General features: G+C 33.6%; 1 protein-coding gene across 1 annotated transcript in view; it reads right to left on the bottom strand.

Annotated features, from left to right (window-relative positions):
- Positions 1-15,789, bottom strand: part of LOC125815141 (glutamate--tRNA ligase, chloroplastic/mitochondrial) — a 28,472-nt gene extending 12,683 nt beyond the window's left edge. Inside the window, exons 1-4 of the mRNA XM_049494544.1 lie at positions 15,411-15,789; positions 15,144-15,262; positions 9,316-9,437; positions 8,830-9,012 (exon numbers count right to left, since the gene is read on the bottom strand). Of these exons, the coding sequence (XP_049350501.1) occupies positions 8,830-9,012; positions 9,316-9,437; positions 15,144-15,262; positions 15,411-15,664 (678 nt within the window). The 5' untranslated portion in view covers positions 15,665-15,789. The remainder of the gene's footprint in view (positions 1-8,829; positions 9,013-9,315; positions 9,438-15,143; positions 15,263-15,410) is intronic.
- Positions 15,790-21,419: the final 5,630 nt, after the last annotated feature.

Genomic DNA, 21,419 nt, shown 5'->3' with positions numbered 1-21,419 from the left:
TTACACAATTGTTTTGCAGAAATTATAGGACTTACCAATTAGATGTGTACATATTCTACCAGATATTCTACTCCTTCTACTTGGTTCTTCCTAACCCAAAAATATAGAGTATGTAAGTGTTTTTTATAAAGTAATAAATTTTATTGCAAAAATGTGCATGTATACAAGGAGTACATCAAAATAGAAAACTCACAAGAAGACATGATTTTCTACGAACAACACTCAATATTTTTACAAATTGGAACCTAGAGGGTGCACCAACTGTAAATAAGAGAAAAGAGGCTATTCATCAAGTGTACAAAATCTTCCACTACGCCCTTGGAAGCTCTCCTACTTCTCTCTCCATATGGTCCACATGAGTCCTAAAGGAGCAATATCCCATGCTGTAAGTCTTCTCTTCTATCTTTTAAAGACCCAACTAACCATTGATTATTTCATAGTGCCCGGCATCTCCACTATATACCCATAGTAGTTTTTTGTTGGTGTAACAATATTATTGAAATTATAATTTTTTGAGATTGCTAACTGTTTCTATTTCTGTAAATCAGTACATTGGTTGTACTGAAAACCATATTCACAAAATGAACTCTAAAGGCACTGTCCTATCCCTATAATGAGTCTAAAACATCAATGATAGAGACAATGTCATTAGAGTAGATCTGATTACACCAAAAACACAAAGTTAGAATACAATTCAGTTTTACTTGCTGCATATTACTCTCCCTATAATCATAAACTCTAAGGATTTCTCTCTTTCCAGATGGTCCACCAAATAGTAGCAGGAATGATCCTCCAGTTATTTTTGTTTTTTGCTTGTGTTCCTGCTTCTTCCCAGCTGTATAAGGCCTCTGCAATTCTACCAGGCATGGCCCATGAGATGTTTAGTAGCCTTAGGAATAGACTCCACAATTGGCCAGTGACCATGCACTGGATGAACAAGTGATTGACTGTTTCTGCAGTTTCCCCACAAAAAAAAAAATATATCCAGAGCACACTGTAATCCCCCTCTTCATCAAATTCTCCTGTGTCAACGCAGCCTCCTTAGCCAGTAACCACACAAAACAGGACACTTTGTGTGGGAGCTAGTATTGTAATTTTTCAACCTCAAACTTGTAAGTTCCTCCTCAATCTGAAATACCAATGCACTTCTCCCCCTTATATACTCCATAATTGTTGGACCGACATCACTTTTTACAAGAGATTCTCAAAATATCGTTCATGCACCACTTATGTTCCCAAAACCCAGCCTAAATGATATGTTCCCATTACAGACTTCCAACACTTTTGAAATTTCCTCCATAGCCCACATCCGTAGGGCGGTGAGACAATTGTTTGTCCTCCATCCCCTTCCAAAACTCCATACTTCCAATCACCTCCCTCCAAAGAGCATTCAATTCTACTACAAATCTCCACAACCATGTCCCCAATAACGCTATTCTCAAACTTCCAACCAAACATGTGAAGAGAAACTATTTCCTTTGCAAGACATGTTTCCGACCAAATGGGTGGTGGCGCAGTTGGCTAGCGCGTAGGTCTCGTAGCTTCTGAGTTATCCCAAGGTCAAGAGTTCAAGTCTCTCTCATGACACACAACTTTTCCAGACCCAACTTGTGGGATTTCACTAGGTATTGTTGTTGTACTGTATCTGGTTCATTTCAATGAGCCATATTTCTGCACCCTCCATCTAAATTTCGTGTCCGCATAGTCAAATATCCTTGTAAGAGTGAAAATCGATTTCTTTGCTTCTAAAGAGAAGTAGGACTCTCTGTCTCTCTAACATCAATTTTCTTCCAGCTCTCTTGTAAGCATTCAAGCTTTACAAAAGGTTAAAAAGAAACTATTCTCAAATCATCTATGGTTCCTTTCCACGCTTTCTAGAAAATACACAAAGGGATATTTCTCCATAATTTCTTCAGCTTCTTCGTGCTACTGTCAGTTCCATCTGATTAAGATAGCAAAATTAATTTTAAAAAACTTCTTATCATTACCACTTTTGCCTACCTGAATCATTTGAGAGAAGGGGCAAAAAAAATTGAAGAAATATGCAAAGTGTTTTTTATGTATTGTGGTATAGTATATTGTAGTACTTATCTTTTTTTTTTTTCTGAATCACTATTTGCTGGTTAACAATGTGGCTAGTAAAAAGTGGAAATGGTATTCAGTGCAAATTTACTCCCAGGCACATGTCCCAAAATCTCTCCCTCCTAATCTAGGAGGGCAGAACTTCCCTCCGGTGACCGAATTCTCCTCTTTTCTTCTTTAGAACCAATATATTCTCTTTCCTTTTTTTTTCTTTTCTAACCTATTTCCTTGTTCTTGTTATCAATGGAGGAAGATATGATTTTCTTTGCAATGGGATTCAAGTCTTATGACATTGCTAGAGATGAATCACGAGCAGAGATGTAGTATGACTGGACTGAGAGAGGAAGGAACATGATGAGCAGAGCAAGCTTTAGTCAGAAATCGATGGAGTGGATCTGTTCGATCCTTAAGGAGGCGTCAAAGGTGAAAGGAAACATAGTTAGAAGATGGAGAAGACAGGAACATGTTTCACACTTATTCTGTGCAAGAAACTTTAACAACAAGGGTAGATATATAAGCATTATCAGCATTCAAGGCAAGAGCAGAACAGTATTAATAGTCCCAGAAATCTCATTCAATGCTGGCTGGTGGGATCTGGCCACCAAAATTGAAAAGTTCATTTCTTACAAAGCTAATAAGTCAGTCGATAAGAATTACAGAATGGTTGACAAAGAGATTCCATATGCAGAGACTGTCAGGAGGAGCAAATGGTCGTCCAGAGAGATCAATAGTGCAGTCATAAAGGAGAGAGGGGACACCATCTTCATAAATGGAGTCCTCAATCAACCTCGGAACGAGCTATTAGGCAGGAGCCTCGTTGGTAGCTTTCCAATAAATGGATCTGAGATGCCCACCCTGTCGGAAGTCCGCAGATGGGCAGCCAAGCCCACGGCCTTAACATTTACGAGATGGGAAACAACTGCTTTCTCTTCGAGTTTCCATCCATTAATGCGGCTGAACATGTTCTTAGAGGAAGATGGTTGTGGAAGAATCAAGGAGTTCGGCTGCAATGGTGGTCGCCGACTGCTGGTGCAATTCAATCTAGGGTTGCCATAAACCAGTCGTGGATCAGATTAGTGGGCCTCCCTCTACATCTGTGGTCTCCGAATGTATTTAAAGCAGTGGGGGACTTCTGTGGTAGCTGGCTGACGACAGAGGAGGAAACAGAACTTCGCAATCTTCTGAAGTGGGCAAGAATACTAGTCAAAGCCAATGGTATTTCCATTCCAAAGGAGGTGAAGATAGTTTTTGAAGGTATTGAGTATATCATACAAGTATGGGATGAAACACCAACGAGGTTTTTCGCTGGAGAGAGTGGATGTGATGTCGTACAAGATAGGAGGACTCAGCCTTTAAACCAATGGTTATTACAGAAGAGTGAAACTTCGAAATTCACGCTTCTGCCAGCTGGTGACAGAAACTTTCACGTGGGGTGTTCAAAAGATTTTGAATATACTATAAGGGCACGTGATATAGAGAAGCTGAAAGGAAAAGAAATTGAAGTGTTGGCCCTGGACCCGCTGGCCCAACAAGCTTGTAACTTAAATGAAAAGCAGCCCAATATTTCAGATTGGACCTCAGAGCCTTTGCTCGATGAATACAAGCAAATTACAGGAATTTGGTAGCATCAGACAGGAAAGGTGATCCAGTCCATCTATTCTATGGAGACAGAGATGAGAATTTTGAATTCCTAGCGGCTTTAAGGGACGACGACGATATGTCGATCATCCAAACAGAGGAAAGAACAACCACAGAAACACAAACAGAAAACAATATGTTAATGGAACAGAAGGCCGAGGGAGAAGGTATAATTGAAGACATCATACCACTAAATTCAGATGAGCATGAAACTGGTATAGCAGCAAAGAACGAAATTCCTTCATGGGTCCAACAGAATATTATCAGGCTCAGCAAAGAATTTGGGGTACACTTTATTGGATGTGAAGAAGCAGCTCTGAAATTCCTTCATTGTTTTATAGATGTTTTAAATGAAAGTTAACATAGTTTCATGGAATGTAAAGGGCCTGAACGATCCAAGGAAGAGGCTACTGATCAAAAACATGATGAACAATTGGAGGGCAGACGTGTATTGTTTTCAGGAATAAAAAATTAATGGAGATATAAGAGGGGTGATAAAAGAGATATGGGCAAATAGGAGGGTCAAATATGCACAATTAGAGGCATGTGGAACAAGAGGGGGTATCATTATTTTATGGGATAGCAGCATCTGGGAGGGTGAAGTTTGTGAAGTAGGGGATTACTGTATCACTTGTAAGTTCACCGGGAAAACTCAGGTTTTTGAATGGCATCTATCTAGTGTCTATGCTCCTAATAGTAGACACAAAAGAGAAGAAGTATGGGGAGAATTGGGGGCAGTAAGGAGTCTGTTTAGTGGACCTTGGTGGTGGCTGGGGATTTCAATGTAGTAAGGTACCCATCAGAAAAGAAGAATTGCAGGAGATTGAATATGGCGATGGAAGATTTCTCCGATTTTATAGAGGATATGGAACTACAAGATTTACCACTGACAGGTGGTAGTTTCACATGGAGGAAATGGAGGAAAGGGGACAGACAAGATATTGCAGCAAGACTAGACAGATTCTTGATTTCTGAGGAATGGGAAGTTTCCTTTAGGAAGATTAAGCAATCAATCTTACCTAGAGTTACTTCTGACCACAATCCATTGTTGTTGGAATGTGGCAATTGGGAGAAACAAACCTCTTATTTCAAGTTTGAGAACTGGTGGTTACAGACTCAAGATTTTAATGAAAGAATTAAAGTCTGGTGGAATTCTGTAACTTATGTGGGAAGACCAGACTATATACTAGCTTGTAAGTTGAAGCTACTGAAAGTCAAGCTGAAAGAATGGAGCAAAACACTTCATGGCAATCTTGGTCTGCAGAAACAGTGCACTCTCAACCAACTAGCTGATCTAGATTTGATTCAAGATCAGAGAACTTTATGTGACAGGAAGGGGACAGGAATTCAAAATACTTCCATAGGATTGCAAACTATCACAAGAGGTACAACAACATTGACAAATTGACCATAGATGGAGCTAATGTTACTGAACCAGCTGGGATCAAAGATGGGATAATTAATTTCTACCAGGAACTATATACTTAGTCAGAAGTATGGAGACCTCAATTCAATCCTAGATTCCAACTCATGATCAGTGAAGAGGACAACAGTGCACTGCAAGGCCAATTTGAAGAGCAGGAAATCAAAAACAGTGTGTTCTCATGTCCAGGGGATAAGGCACCAGGCCCAGATGGTTTCTCAATGGCATTCTACATACAGTGTTGGGAAGTGATTAAGGGGAAGTGATTAAGGAGGAAGTGGTAGCTGCCATCCAGAATTTCCATGATCAGGGCAATTTTGAGAAAAGTTTTAATGCCACTTTTATATCCCTGATTCCTAAGAAAGTGGGAGCATATGAATTGAAAGATTTCACGCCAATAAGCCTAATTGGGAGCTTCTACAAAATCATCTCAAAGATCCTGAGACTTAAGAGGGTTATGCCAAAGTTGGTAGATGATCAACAAATGGCCTTCATAAAGGGTAGGCAAATCATGGATGCCATTTTGGTGGCCAATGAATGTGTAGATGTGAGAACCATATCCAAAGACCCAGGAATTCTTTGCAAGCTAGACATAGAGAAAGCTTATGATCACTTGAACTGGGAATATTTGTGGAGCACACTCACGAGGATGGGGTTTGGCAACACCTAGATAAAGTGGATGAGGTTTTGTATAACCACAGTAAAGTTCTCTGATTTGATCGATGGCTCACCATCTGGTTTCTTTTCTTCTGAGAGAGGATTGAGACAAGGAGACCCCCTTTCTCCTTTTCTATTCATCCTAGCTATGGGAGGTCTAAGTTATATGCTGAAGATTGCTCAGGTTAATAACAGAATTAGGGGCTTCAAAGTGAGTGAAGAGGAATCACTGGGAGTGTCTATCTCCCACCTACAATATGCTGATGACACATTAGTGTTTTGTGATGCAGAGAGTGAACAGCTGAAGCACCTAAGGGTTATTTTCATTCTGTTTGAAGCAATATCTGGACTCCATATCAATTGGGGAAAGAGCTTTATCTATCCTGTGAATGAAGTACCAGAGATCAGCCCCTTGGCAAACATATTAGGTGGTAATATAGGGGAACTTCCCACCACCTATCTTGGCATGCCTTTGGGAGCTAAGAGTAAATCCTTGAGTATCTGGAACTCTGTGGTGGAAAAATGTGAAAAGAAGTTGGTGAACTGGAGAAGTCAATACTTATCCTTGGGTGGTAGAGTCACACTTATCAACGGTGTCCTTGATGCCATGCCATGCCAACCTATATGATGTCCCTCTTTCCTATGCCTAGGAAGATCATTCAGAGGCTGAACACAATTAGAAGAAATTTTCTTTGGCAAGGCAATGGAGAAGGGGAGAAGAAATTTCATTTGGTTAAATGGGATGTTGTTATATCCAACAAAAAAGAGGGAGGTTTGGGAATTAAGAATTTGAAATCCCACAATAAGAGCCTTCTGCTAAAATGGCTCCGGAGACTAGCAACAGATGATCAGAGCTTATGGAAGGACATTATCATTGCAAGATATGGAAAGGAAGGACCATGGACTACTAAGGAGGTTTATACTCCTTACGGTGTGGGTCTATGGAGAACTATTAGAAACAAGTGGCCAAGAATGTGGAGTAACTCTGTGATTAATGTGGGAAATGGGAGGAAAACCTTGTTCTGGAATGATATATGGGTGGGACAAACACCTTTGAGACAACAGTTCCCAGACATTTATATTCTCAATCAGCAGAAAATGGCTACAATTCTAGAAGTCAGAAATGAACAAGGATGGAACCTGACTTTCAGAAGGTTCCTCAATGACTGGGAAGTGGAGAGAATGACTCAGTTCTACAATACCTTGGAACAAGCCAAGAACCTCACTTGTGAGAAAGACAAATTGATATGGAAGCTGGAGAAAGATGGCAAGTTCAAGGTGAAATCAGCCTACAAATTACTAGACATTTCAATTGAAATCAAGGAGTTGCGGTCTTGGAAGATGATCTGGAAAGGGAAGATACCACATAAGGTGGCTTGTTTCACGTGGCTTGTTGCAAGACAATATGTACTGACCCAGGACAACTTAATGAAAAGAGGAAGGGACTTATGCTCCAGATGTTCTTTTTGTGAATCTGAGACAGAGACAATAAACCATCTTTTTTTGCATTGTAAAGTGACTGAGAAACTATGGAAGTATTTCATTAACTTGAGAGGTATCACATGGACCATGCCTAGAAATACTGCAGAAGTCCTAGCATGTTGGAATAGAGATGGAAATCAGACAGGACACAAGGAGGGACGAAAGATTGTCCCTGGCTCCCTGCTTGCATCTGGTGGACAATATGGAGGGAGAGAAATCAGAGATGTTTTGAGAACAAGAGTATCCCTTTCCAAAGCATTAAAATGAATTGTTTAGTGACCTTTTACTTTTGGTGTATTCATACTATTCCGAAGGATCCGGGGGACATCACCCTTTTCTTAAATAGTTTATGAGGGAGATAGGTGTTTAGATTCTTTTTGACAAACCCTCTATACTTTGGATGTAATTATTACAGGAGTTCACTATAGGAGTTCACTATTGGTGTACTTCTCTGTTTATAATACCAGTTAACTTTCTCAAAAATATTGTAGTACCTTTTTTTATCTAGTTTCTAATATATCTAGGTTCCCTACTTCTCAATTTAAACGATTAGTATCCTTTGGTACTTTTTTATCTAAAAAATTTCTACAATCTCTTAAGTTCTACTCCATTTTATCAAATTTAAATGTCTCTCTAACCAAGCATACATGAGAAAGCAAAAAGTTGAAATTATTTAAATGAGAGTAAGCACAAAAGTGAAGCTAAAGCTAACTTTTGAAAAGTTTGAACCATCTCTAGTATAAAAGTGGCCCACCTGCGATTTCCCATAATAGATATTTGAAAGTGTTCGAAAGTATGTCAACAGCAAAGGTTCCATTTCATGAAAATTGAGAGAATTTGGGAAAACCATAACATGAGTATGACGTTTAATAGTAGATGAGTAGTATCAAAAGATATTGACATGACATGACATGAAGAGAGTTTTAAAAGACATATTAAACAACCACCATTCAGTTTTACTGTGAAATTCAATTAAATTATTATAAAAATACAAGATTTTATGATATGAAAACAAGCAACAGTAGCTTAAACTCAATCACCAAAGCATTATAATCACCATATTACTACACAGCATTTACTGAGTTTGAAGCTACCAATTGACCTAGAGAAGTTAGTCCTCCTATCTAAACAAGGCAATAAAATTGTGTAATCATAGCTCTTACTTTTGAGAAATAGATAGTCAGCCTCCAACTTAAAATCATATAAATCCATCCTAAGATAATTGTTCCCTGCCAAGAAACTACTCAGAACCACCACCCTTCTTCCATCATTTTCCTTGAGAAGGTAACCCCCCGCCCCTTTTTTCTTCTTTTATTTCTAATCTTCTAGAAGAACCGAAAATAACATCAAAACACAATGTTTTAAGCAATAAACTTGTCATTGTTAAGTTGGACAACATCTAAAAAAAACCTCTTCAATTTATTCACCAGTTGGCAGTTCAACATTGTAAGTCTAGACTGCAATTATGACAATAAAAAGAGGAAAACCACCAGCCTAGATGGGCATATAAATTTACTGGTAAAAAACAGTAGAGAAATATCACTAACTTCACCACGAATGAGGTCATCAATTTTTAAACTCCCTTCTTTCGGTACTCGAAACCGATATGTGTATGGGGTCCCCTTTGCCAGCTCTTCTAGCACTTCCTGCTCTGTAGCACTGGCCCACCTCCCAGTGTATACGGGAGGCAACTGCTTCAATTTTGCCATCTCTTTCATCTTTTCTAATTCCTAAACAACAGAAAATGGTTACTGTATTACACAATCATTCAAAAAAATATACTAAAACCACAAAGTGGACAAACGTATTGACCCATCAAGCAAATAGCAATGGAGCAGTTTAAGATGGCATCAAACTTGAGAGCATCATGCTTCTGAAACTAGTCTAATAGGTGGAATCTGAAAGAATAGCAGCACGAATATCTGCTTCTGTCAAATTACATTCTAGATGTACAGATTTTTACTCTCAAAATTCTCACTGCAAAACTCGGAGAGCACTACCAAAGGAGAGAAATCAAAATTCAGTACAATCACCTCATTTGAGCAAAAACATCGATAAACATGACCGGATTGTAAAAGTTTTTCAGCAAATTCCTTGTAAAGGGCATTCCTCTCAGACTGCCTGTATGGGCCATAGTTCCCACCAATTCCAGGACCTTAATAAAAAACAAAAAATGACATCATTTTATATTTATATTTTTGATAGGTAAAAGAATGTCATCAGTACAGGTGATCACTTACAGTTACATCTTAAGGAAAAAAATTGAAAACTAACACAGAATTTAAATATTGTCTCACTTCACAATGACAAATGACGAGAATATGATTCCTCGCCTTCATTATAGGTCTCGTGATATAGTATTTTCTACTAGCAAGTTGTAAGATTCTCCTGATTGAAAACTTACAAACAGGATATTATAAAGGCAACAAGCACTTAACAGGTTATAAAGTAAAATAAGATCAGTTTGAATCAAAAGTCACATATTCAATCTGGTGTGATTGATAAGGAAATCACTGTTGCACAGAGCTGGACTAATGATGGTTGGAAGTTAGAATTTAGAAGAATAGCGACTGGGAAATAGAGAGAGTTACACAGTTATTACAAGTTCTGAATCAAACTAAAGTGATGGATAATCGAAAAGATACTAACTACATGGCTGAAAGATAAGAATGATGGCAGCTTTAGTCTTAACTCTTAAGTCCTGCTATCAACTTTTGCTAAAGAATGGGACTAATAAAATGAGGAGGAGCCTTCGAAGAAGCTTCGGAAAACAAAAGTTGGCTATCTTTGGGTGGATTGCTACAGGTGAGGCATGTCTCACACAAACCAAGCTGCAAAAAAAGAAGAGGTTTTCATTTGTGCAGCAGGATTTTTATGTGAAGAAGGCATAGAAACTGCAAAACCTTTTTTTTTAACATTACTTGATTCACAGGACAGATCTGGAGTATGTTTTTGAACGTATATAGCATCAACCGGGTGATGCCACGGAGACAGGGTATATAAACAAGCATTAGCTTCTCAACGGGACTGACAGATGAGGAGAAAAAATCAGAAAACTATGGCATTTTATTCCTTAAGCAATTTTTGGACAGTATGTCTTGGAAGAAATCATAAATTTTTTAAAGGAATTTAGAGAACATATCTCTCGTAATGTATAGATGCTTATATAATATAAAGTGTTGGCAAAAAAGGATATCATATACGCCATAGAGTCAATGCTGAAATAAATAGATGGTCAAGGAACTATGTGAAGGAATTCCCAAATTTTGGCGTACTTTTGCACTTTCCACTGCCTCCTTGGAGCTGACTTTTGTTAAAAAAATTCTCTTACTTATTGAAAAAAAAAGCACATTCAATTAGGGCCTGTTTAGAAAGCCACTCTGGTAATTGGTTTGGTGTAATTGGGTGTAATTACACTGACTGGCCTGTTTGGTTGGCCATGTAATTACTTGGTCAACAGGTAATTGCGTGTAATTGGCAGCTATGTTGCTCGGACTCTTAAAAATGTCAACGGGTGCGTGTCGGATTCGCCAAAAGTAGTGTATTTTTGAAGAATCCGAGACGGGTGCGGCATCAAAAGTGAAGAGTCCGCGCAACTAAGATTGGGAGGGGGTCATTACACTCTTCAATTCCTCGGGAGGGGCAGTGAATTGCTGGTCCATGTAATTACAAGTTGATTACTTTTCATTTCTATTTTATTTATTTGTTTTAATTTATTTTTTTATTTCTATTATTTTAAATTCTTTTTTTATTTTTATTATTCTAAAACAAATTAAAAGTTTATTTTATATTTTTTATATTTCATTTCCTTCTCATTCTCAACCTTTACTTCATGTAATTCCATGCAATTCTTCGTATTATCTATTTTTTATGTCATGCTTAGTATTTTTATTGGCATAATTTTGATAGTATTCTAATGTCTAAATTAAAGTAGAATTCATTGTTGAGTAAGGTTATAGACTTACATCTTCCTTTTCTTTTAAATCATATTTATGTTTGTTTTGAATTTAGAACTTATGTTATATTTCCAGTTTCATTTGTTTTAGTAGTATTGACTTGAGACTTCACATTGCAAGTCATTTATCTTTTTGTTAGACTTGATAGATTATCTTTTTGCCAAATATTTTAATAATTTATGACATTTTATTTATAATAGTAATCTTTTTGTCAAACAAGCATTTCATGATGTTCATAAAAATCTTGTACTTTCAGTTTTTATGATCAATACAACTGAAATATACTAAATTTGAAAAAGATATATCAATTATTTTTTCAAATTATTAGTTAAAGAACATGTGCTTATTATTAATTAATATATTTTCAAAAGACAATATATATCTTAAATATTTAATTTAATATCATTAATAAAGTTTCTTATTTTTCTAATATAAATTTTAAATAATTAACTTTTATTTTAAAACTTAATATAATCTTATAATTGCAATTGTGCATCCAAACAGTACATACACGGTGGCAAACAAACAGGCAACGTAATTACTAGGTGTGTTAGGCATGTAATTACTATTCCTAGTAATTACACCAATTACAATTACTAGGTGACTTTCCAAACAGTCCCTTAATGCTAACTAGCCCTAATTTAGCCTTTTGACTTCAGCATTTAATAAGCCAGAAAATGTTTCATCTTCATTGGATCAACTTATGACACTGAATTAGCTATTGAACTTTGACAGTTTTGTATATGCAGAATATTAAATTCCAGTTGCATTGGCATTTGACACTAGGTGAATTCTAGCACAAACAAGAATTTATTGCTCAGCGATCAAAAGACCCATCTAAATGTTCCATTCTAAGGGGTGCTAAAAGACAAGAAAAATTGCACCTACCTAAGCTTACTCAACTTAGGATCGATTACTTCACAAGCCTAGTATAAAGAGAAAATATTTTAAATGGGGTTCGAGTAGAATCACATTGTAATGGAGTTGGTTGCATACCTGTTGGATAGAGCTTTTTGTCAAATCTTCATTGAAAAAATAAACCATGAGCTTTTCAACCCACTACAAAAACAACATACCCAGTGTACTCCCAGAAGTCCGGTTTGGGGAGGGCAGTGTCTACTCAGCCCTACCCCTACCTTCCCCTACCTTCTGAAAGTAGAGAGGTTGTTTCCGAAGGACCCTCGGCTCAAGTAACCACATATAAAAAAGAATTAAAAAGGAAATACAATAGTGAAGAAGTTGTGTTAAAAATGATGGAAAACGAACAAAAGCAAAAACAAAAATACGATAAACTAAGCAAAAGGTAATAAAAACAACACGTACTAAAAAAATTGAAGAATAAGATAGTAAGGGAGTAGCAATAATACCATTGATAGGGAAAACTAGACAATGATCAACTACCTACCAACCTTTTATTCTAATCCTTGACCCCCATATCCTCTCATTGAAGGTCATGTACTCGGTAAGTTACAGGTATGTCATGTCATATCCTGCCTAATCACCTCTCTCCAATACTACTACGGACAATCTCTACCTTAGGGGTGTTCATCGATGGGTTCGATTCGGTTTTATGTATTATCGATTCGGTTTATGGGTTTTCAATTTTTAAATACAAGTGTAGCACACAGAGAAATTAAGAGGAATAAGGTTTTTACTTTAGATTTTGACGTTTTGTATAATGTGAAGTTGTTAACTAAAAGTCACTTTGAAGTGTGAATTGAAGGCTAAAGGATAAAGTTAGTAACTACTGAGGTATTGAGATAAATATATACTCCCTCCGTCCCATTTTATGTGGCAACATTTGATCCGGCACGGAATTTAAGAAATAAATGAAGACTTTGAAATGTTTACCAAATTGCCCTTTAAAAAGTAGACTCACTTTTCTCTCTCCTCATAAATGTATTGGAGTATTATTTTAAGATTACGTGGGACCAACAAGGGTAAAAAAGGAATTGTACCTTTAAATACTTACCATATAAGGAAATGTGACATTCTTTTTGGGACTGACCAAAAAAGAAATGGTGTCACATAAAATGGGACGGAGGGAGTAATATTTATGTACAAGTAAATGTAGAAGATTATTAGTCTTACTGAGTTATCGGTTTACCCAATAACCCAATATTAAAAACCAATACCGAACCGATGACCCTATATTTTTCTTTATAAAACCATTAAAAATCGTTAATCCAATAACCCAATAACAATAAACCAATAACACTTTTTTCGGTTTGGTTTTTGCACGCCCCTACTCTACCTTTACCAAGCCCATCATATCCTACCTCTCACATTTGTTACTGGGACCTCTGAGCATTATTTTTCACATGTATGAGTGTTGCCTTCCTCGTCTTGTCCGCTTTTTTTGTCTTGTCCACTACAGGGTTCAATCACACCTTGTCCAGAATACACCTCGTTCCTAACCCTATCTCTTCTAGTATGCCCACACATCCATCACAGCATTCTTATTTCCGCTACTTTCATATTTTAGACATACGAACTCTTGACTGGCCAACACTCCGCCTCATACAACATAACTAGTCTAACTATCACTTTATAGAATTTACCTTTAAATCTTGGTGGCACATTCTTATCACATAAGACATGAGATGCAAGTTCCATTTCATCCATCCCACTCCAATACAATGTGTAGCATATCGCACTTCATATCCCCATACTGCTCCACCAATCTCCTTACGAGATGAATGGCTTTTGTACTTGAAGACCCTGGCATGAATCCAAATTGGTCCTCGGTAATAGACATACCCCTCATCACCCTCTTCCAAATCTTCAAGCATGGCTTAGCAACTTAATACCCTTATAGTTGTTACTCCCTCCATCCTATTTTATGTGGCACCTTTTCCTTTTTAGTTTGTCCCAACAAAGAACGTCACTTTACTATAATTAGAAAAAATAACTTTAAAATTTCTCTTTTACCCTTATAAAATGATTTAGAACCAAACAAATATCTAAGAATTATTTTTAGACAATAAGTTTCAAAAATCTTTTTTTTCTTAAACACCATGTCAAGTTAAATGGTGCCACATAAAATGGAACGGAGGGAGTACAATTTTAAATATCACCTTGTTCTTATACAACGGGACCATTGTACAGACCTCCCTTCTTTGGGTATTCTAGACATCCTAAAAATGGTATTACGCAAGCCCGTGAGCCACTCCAGACCTGCATTGTCGACGCTCTTCCAAAATTAAAAAAATATGGCTGAACAAGCAAGGCTCAATGAAGAAATTTTCACCAACAAAATCAATTAATGAATCACTGTCTTCTTTGGCCATCCTAGTTTTGTCCCCTTTGTTGATCAAATGTGGGTTTAGCATGTCTCCTACTTTGTATGTATATGATAGTAAATGTAAGAACCGCACTCGGATTGGTCCAGAAGTGAAAGCAATAACTATTTAACTTTCTGATGAACTAAGCTTCTATTAGTTGATAAAAAGATCCCATCAGATAAAAACACGGAACTCTTCTAAATAGAAGCAAATTCAAGAAGGAAGCTATAAAGTCACTTTTTGACAAAAACGAATGACTAAAACATCTCCTTTTTTCTTCAATAATATTGATGTTGATCTTATTGATCCCAACTTGTTCGAGACTAAGACATAGCTGTTGTTTACATAATATTGCTGCTGATTTGGGGATTAATAATAATATTTTTGTATCTAGTAAGGCTTATATTAGATGTAAGCTCAGGTCAAACCTTTAGTTCTGCGGAGCAAAATAAACTTGTCCATGCTTTTGGAGGTTTATAAGCTTGTATTCAGTTTTGAACAAGACTTGCATGCGTTCAATTATGTCTACTTTAGCATATTCAATTTGCACATAAAACAAGAAATTAACATTATAATTCTGCAATTTAGCTATGCGAAAGAAATGGTGGTGGTTGATGGAACCTTCGTCCCAAGCAAGACCAAGCCAAGAAAGGTCGCGAAGCACGGCCTCCTCGGACTCCCTTGTGGATCTTTCCAGGTCTGTGTCTTCAATCCGGAGTACAAATTTCCCACCTTTCGACCTGTCATAGTAACATAATTGTTAACAGAGAAAAACAACTAAACAAAAGCGCCATTACCCGTCGTATCAATGGTATTAATCAAGTATAGCCGTAAATTATGATGAAGAAATAAGTAAATTGGATGACAAGACAAAGAACCGGGACGGACCGCGCATATAAGTAGTTAAAGAGTGCAGTTCTAGCGCCTCCCACATGGAGATTACCAGTAGGAGACGGCGCAAAACGAACTCGGACTTCCCCTTCATCTCTTGCTGAAGCATAAATTGAGAAACTTCTTCTCCGGAAACAGAGACTTTGCCGGTACCTGCGGTGGCCGTTGCGACAATATAGTAGTGACTGGCGATTCTTTAACTCCGGGATCAACCTTGCTCTAAACCACGGCGCCGCCGCCACCGTCGCCATTCTTCGCTTAACTTCGATACAGCCGCCAAAAGACAGATTTCAAGCTTTCTGTTCAATCTTCAATTCAATGTCAGGATAACGCTTTCGAGACGTTTGGGAGTACGAATCCTTGTGCACTGCCTTTTTGGGTCTCGTCAACCTTTAACCCGACTAATTGGCCCGGCCCAGTCCGTCTGTAAGGCTCCAAACCCGATCATAAATTTTGCCGGCGGAATTAACTACATAGTTTAACTGCGCTCGCGCGTTGCGCGGATGATTTAAAATATATTAATTTCATAATTAAAATAACTAATAAAATGTATTATACACATAATAATATATTTAATTTATAATAATAATAATATACAAATCATTAACTGATTTATTAGAGCACATTAAATTAATATTATTAATACATATATTCATTTTAAAATATTATATATATAGATGTATCAACTACGCTTTAGTTTTATAATATATTATGTTGAAATTTTTTAAGGATACTAATAATTTTATAATTATTTTTTCTTGATCAAATATGAAATACTTTTAAAATATTTTTATGTATTTGTACTTTATTCTTTTTATGTCTTTTGAATAAAAAATTATGTTAATGATTTATTAATTCTAACATTTCATATAAAATATTTGATATCATGAGATTAAATGGCATGTTGATATATTTTTTGTATATGTTTTATTCAAAATCAAAAATAAAAATTGTATTAAATTTATGTAAAATTATAATATAATTAGCAAAAACAAAAATAACAATATTCCAATATTTCTTGTTCCTCTCGCTATACAACCCTAAATTTATTTGTGTTTTAAATCTATTGTAACTCTAAACATAAATTTGTAGTTCCTATAGCAGCATTACCAAAAAAAAAAAAAAAAAAAGGGCAAACATTAATTATTTTTAAAAAAAATCTATTTGATGAGGTTTACTAATGTTTTTTCTTATCTTTATAATAATTTAGATTATAGATCCTTTTGATTTCTTTTTTAAAGCATTAAAAACTCTCTGTGCACTTTATAGATTATAGGTTTATTTAAAAAAATATTTAAGCAATAAAAATTCTTTGTAAGCAATTACTTAAAAAATACACATGCAAAAAAAAAAAGAATTACTAATCTTAGAAATATAGCTACAAAGAAATAAAAATTTATTTTTTATTGTGTTTAGAGGAATAAAAAAAAGTAAAAATATTTTAACGTCGTAGATCATCTCATTCTCACAATGCACAATAATATTCATCAAGATTTCAATTGTGACATTCTTCACACATAATTTTTTATTTTTCACTTGCGTATGTTTTTCTTTGTTTCTTCACAACTGTCAAAGCACTGATTATCATCATTCCATTGTAATATGCACCTATATACAATTCATTTTACAAAAGTAAAACCACAAACAAATAAGGCTAGTTACTATTCAGTTTTGATGAACAAAAAAATCTAAAAATAGATGACAACTTACCTTGACAAAATGAAGTTGAGGAGTTCTTTGCCTAATGGAGAGTAAATTCCTTTCAACAATTGCAAGGGAGAAGTTTAAAGTTAATAAAATTTTAAAGTAATCAGTTATATTTAATTTAGGACTTTATATAATTTTAAAATAATCAATGCATCCTTAACTTATTTATTTAGTTGACTGCTTAAAAACTAAATTTAAAATTCAAAATGAATTGGTTAATAGTTATCCAATCCTAATTTTTAGCAACGTGGCAAAGAAGTTTTAAAACTCCGTATTTAATTGAATAAATGTTCTTTTTAAAATAAAGATTAATTTTGTTTTTCAAAATTGTAATTTTGCAAGCGTAAAATTTGTTGTTGTTTTTTTACTGTTTGCAAATTTTATGTCCATACTTTTTTTTTTAGTGTTTGCAATTTTTAACTTCTTTGTCTTATGACATTTTTAAAATTTAAAAATTAGATAGATCTAATATATAGACATAGAGACTACCGCTTAGATTATATTAATTACTACTATATTTCTTTGGTGCAAAATACATATAATTTTAATTAGTTTTTCTCATCAAGGATTTTATATATAAATGAATTATTCTTCTTATTATATATAAAATATTAAACATTTTATATATAAATGCAGCAATCTATTTATTTAAAATAATAGTGAATTATTATTTTTAAAATATCGAATTTAGAAGTTTTGGAAACATAGTTAACACATTTCGTATTAAAAATGTTTTGTGTTCTTAAAACAAAATAAATAGATAATGAAAATTTTGTAAATCCTAGCTTTTTAAAAAAATAAAATCGAACTCCAATATTTTTTAAGTGTTTTAAATTTTAATAATGTTACGACCTGATTTAGAAAACTAGGGTTTCGAAACCATTTTCGCAACTTTGGCAATTTTGTTAAGTTTTGGAAAAATTATAATTTGGAAGTCGCCACTTAATTTTTTAGGGAAAAATTAAGAAAACCATTTAAAAAATCGGTTTTTGAAAGGAAAATATTTTAATAAAACCAGAGTTTGGGTAAGGATTCAATTAATTCTCTAAGGAAGGATTTAGGCATTTTAGAGAATCCACTAACACGCAGTTGACCGACGGATATAAAAATTTGGCTAACTTTGTAAAAAATGGTTACTTATAAAAATCTCATTTGAAACTTAGATAAAAATCTCTTGATACTTCTAAAAATCCCAAGAATAATCCTAACTTAAAACTTTTATCCATAGTCATGTTTTGAATCATACAATTAATTCTAACTCATAAACATGGATTAAAGGACCTTGTTTAACAACTATGAAAGGATATTAAAGATCCTTAAGTCACGCATACAAAGTCCTAAGTTAAATTAAAAGACAACTAATTTATTTTAAGAAACTTAACAATTTTATCATATTCAAGTGTTTGAGTCGAATAATCAACACAATCACTTAGGCATGGATTTGAAAGTTAATACTAACTATGAAAGAATATGAATAATTCTCAAGTTAGTCTTGAAGCTTAGATTGCCCAACTTAAAAGAGATTTTAAAAATTTGAATGCTTAAATAAACAAATTACGAGATAGGAGAGCCATTAAAAACCTCCAAAGGATTCATCTAAGTTAATGAAAAAGTTAACAGAAGTTGGCATCAATGACAATAATAAGAAAATATAGACAAGACAATAAATAAAGTGTAAATTTCATATATGTCATATATTATAGTACTATTTTCAGGCTATAACAACAGATTTAGACTTTCAAGCTATAACATTAAAAATTTCAGGTTATAACAAATTCACAAGTAAAAAAAAATATTTTTATTTATTCGAAAAAAAGTTAAAAAAGAAAAAGAAAAGATAAACGAAAATTTAAAAAAAAACGAAATTAGAGATAATAAAGTAAAAAACTGAAAGTATGGCCTGTAATTTAATTTGAATTTATTATAGATAATTAATGATTAGCATGAAATAAGGGATTCAAACAAATTAACAATATTGTTTATCCTTAATTCACTCAAAATCAGTTAAGATAAACTAAAAAATCAGATCATATCATTTTTTTTGTAGATAATTAATAAATAGCGCGAATTAAGGGATTTAAACTAATTAAGATTATTTAGTATCCTTAATTCACTCAAATCAGTTAAAATCAAATAAAAAATCAGAATTTATCTTCTTCTTTTTCAACGTTTCTCTCTCTTCAATTTGCAACAAAAAAAAATTCAACATTTCTCTCTTCAATTTTCAACAAAAAAAAAATTCACATTCGTGTAATTGAAGTTTTTTTCATCTTTGAAAATACTTGATTTTGTTGTGATGGACAACTACGTATCAGTTTTAATCAAACATGGTAAAAGATGGGATCCTTCAGGTTAGTATTTATTATTGTTTAACGTTTGTTTTAGAATAATAGCGAAATGAAACAAAAATGATCAAACTGTCGATTAATTGAAGGTGGAGTCATATTTTGTTAACTGTTGATATCATATTATGTTTACTGTTGTGAAATATAAAAAATTTAGTGTTTTTTTTGTTTATTTGTTTATTTTGTATACGGTTGTTGTTTTGTGAAATTATAAATTTAATGTGATTTTATGAATAAATTTGATAGAATAAATTAAATGAAATTTGTATGAAAGTGTGCTAATTATTCTGTAAAAATAATTTAATTATAATGTTGACGAATTTATGAAAATTTATTTTATTTGATAATGAATTTGATAGTATAAGTCGAATGAATTATGTATGAAAAGTGTGTTAAGAAATATGTAAAAAAAAAATTGGAATTCTTGACGAAGTGTATTACAAGTGTTTTAAATTGGTATTAAATGTGAAATTGTTGAGTTTATATTAGTTTTGTTATTTCTGTATAAAGTTGATGACAATAATTAATTATTTGGGACGAGAAATGTATATAGTTTGAATGAATAATCGTTTTGTATGAAATGTATATTAAATGAGTATGAAAATGTATAAATTTGGTATCAATGATGATTGTTGTATGAAATGTGTATTAAGTGAGTATTAAATGTGAAATATTATGTTTTGTATGAAATTTGTTTTGTAATGTACTGTCTGAATGATATTTGTATGAAAAAATAATGACGAGTGTGTATAATTTTGTTGTTATTATAATGATTTTTATGGATGAAATTTGTATTGTCTTTGGAATGAAAAGTTAATATTATTTAACATATTTCTAATTGATTTGTATAATGTTAGACTAATTGTTATTTTTTTTAATGAAACAGAGAATTATGATGATTTTCAAATGAAATGAATTATATATGAAAGAGGGTTGCTGATGTGAAATTCAAAAGGTCCAAAGTTACTTGCAGTAGATGTTGTCAAGTTGGCCACAACATGAAGCATGTTCAAATTATCCCGTGCAAAACTAATGACTGTTTATTTGTTTAGATTATATATAATTTTTATTTTATTATGTCGTTTAGATTAATGTTTTGTTTTGATATGAAACATAATTGGTTTGAAGTGCATTATTAACTTAGTGTTTAATATACCATTCATTCTTTATACATTGTTCATTCATTAATCATATAGATTGCATACTGTTAAAAATAAAATTTATTCCAACTTAATACATAAGATAGTGTAAATATTAGTGATAATTATAAAAGGTAATTATGGTATCTTGAGTATTTAATTTAATGTAAGTTTACATGAATATTAATTTGGTTTTCAACTGGTGTCCTACTATAAATAAATTTAAAACAAATTGCATTTAGTGTTTCATTCCCACACTAACTTCAGTTAGTGTCATACACATATTAATCAAAATTTCATACACGTTTTATCTAAACAACATGTATAAAAATTGATAAATTCATATAATCACACAATTTATACCATTTGTATATCAATATTATATCGCAATTCATACAATATCCAACAATAAAATATTAAACTCATAGGCATACACGTATTAATCAGATTTCATACACATTTCATCCAAAAACATGTTTAGAATATAAAGTAAGCATAATGTGATTTTTTTTAGAAAAAATCAGTAGTTTGACAAATCATACCATTTCCATACCAATTTAATAATTTATACCATAAACACAATAAATAGACAATCACACCAATGTTAAAACGTAATTCATACCATTTGCATACCATTATTATATCACAATTCATAAAATTTTCAAAATCAAAACATTTAAGCGTAGTCATACACATATTAATCAGATTTCATACAGATTCCATCCAATAAATGTACAGTTTGGAAACACACTGATATTTTCAAAATAGTATCTTGAAATTGTAATAGGCAATCAGTAATTCATATGTAAATGGTA

The sequence above is a fragment of the Solanum verrucosum genome, unplaced genomic scaffold (genome assembly GCF_900185275.1).
Source record: "Solanum verrucosum unplaced genomic scaffold, falcon-dt-bn FXZP01000261.1, whole genome shotgun sequence".
In the NCBI taxonomy this organism is placed as follows: Eukaryota; Viridiplantae; Streptophyta; class Magnoliopsida; order Solanales; family Solanaceae; genus Solanum; species Solanum verrucosum.
This window is presented reverse-complemented; position numbering and strand designations above follow the sequence as displayed.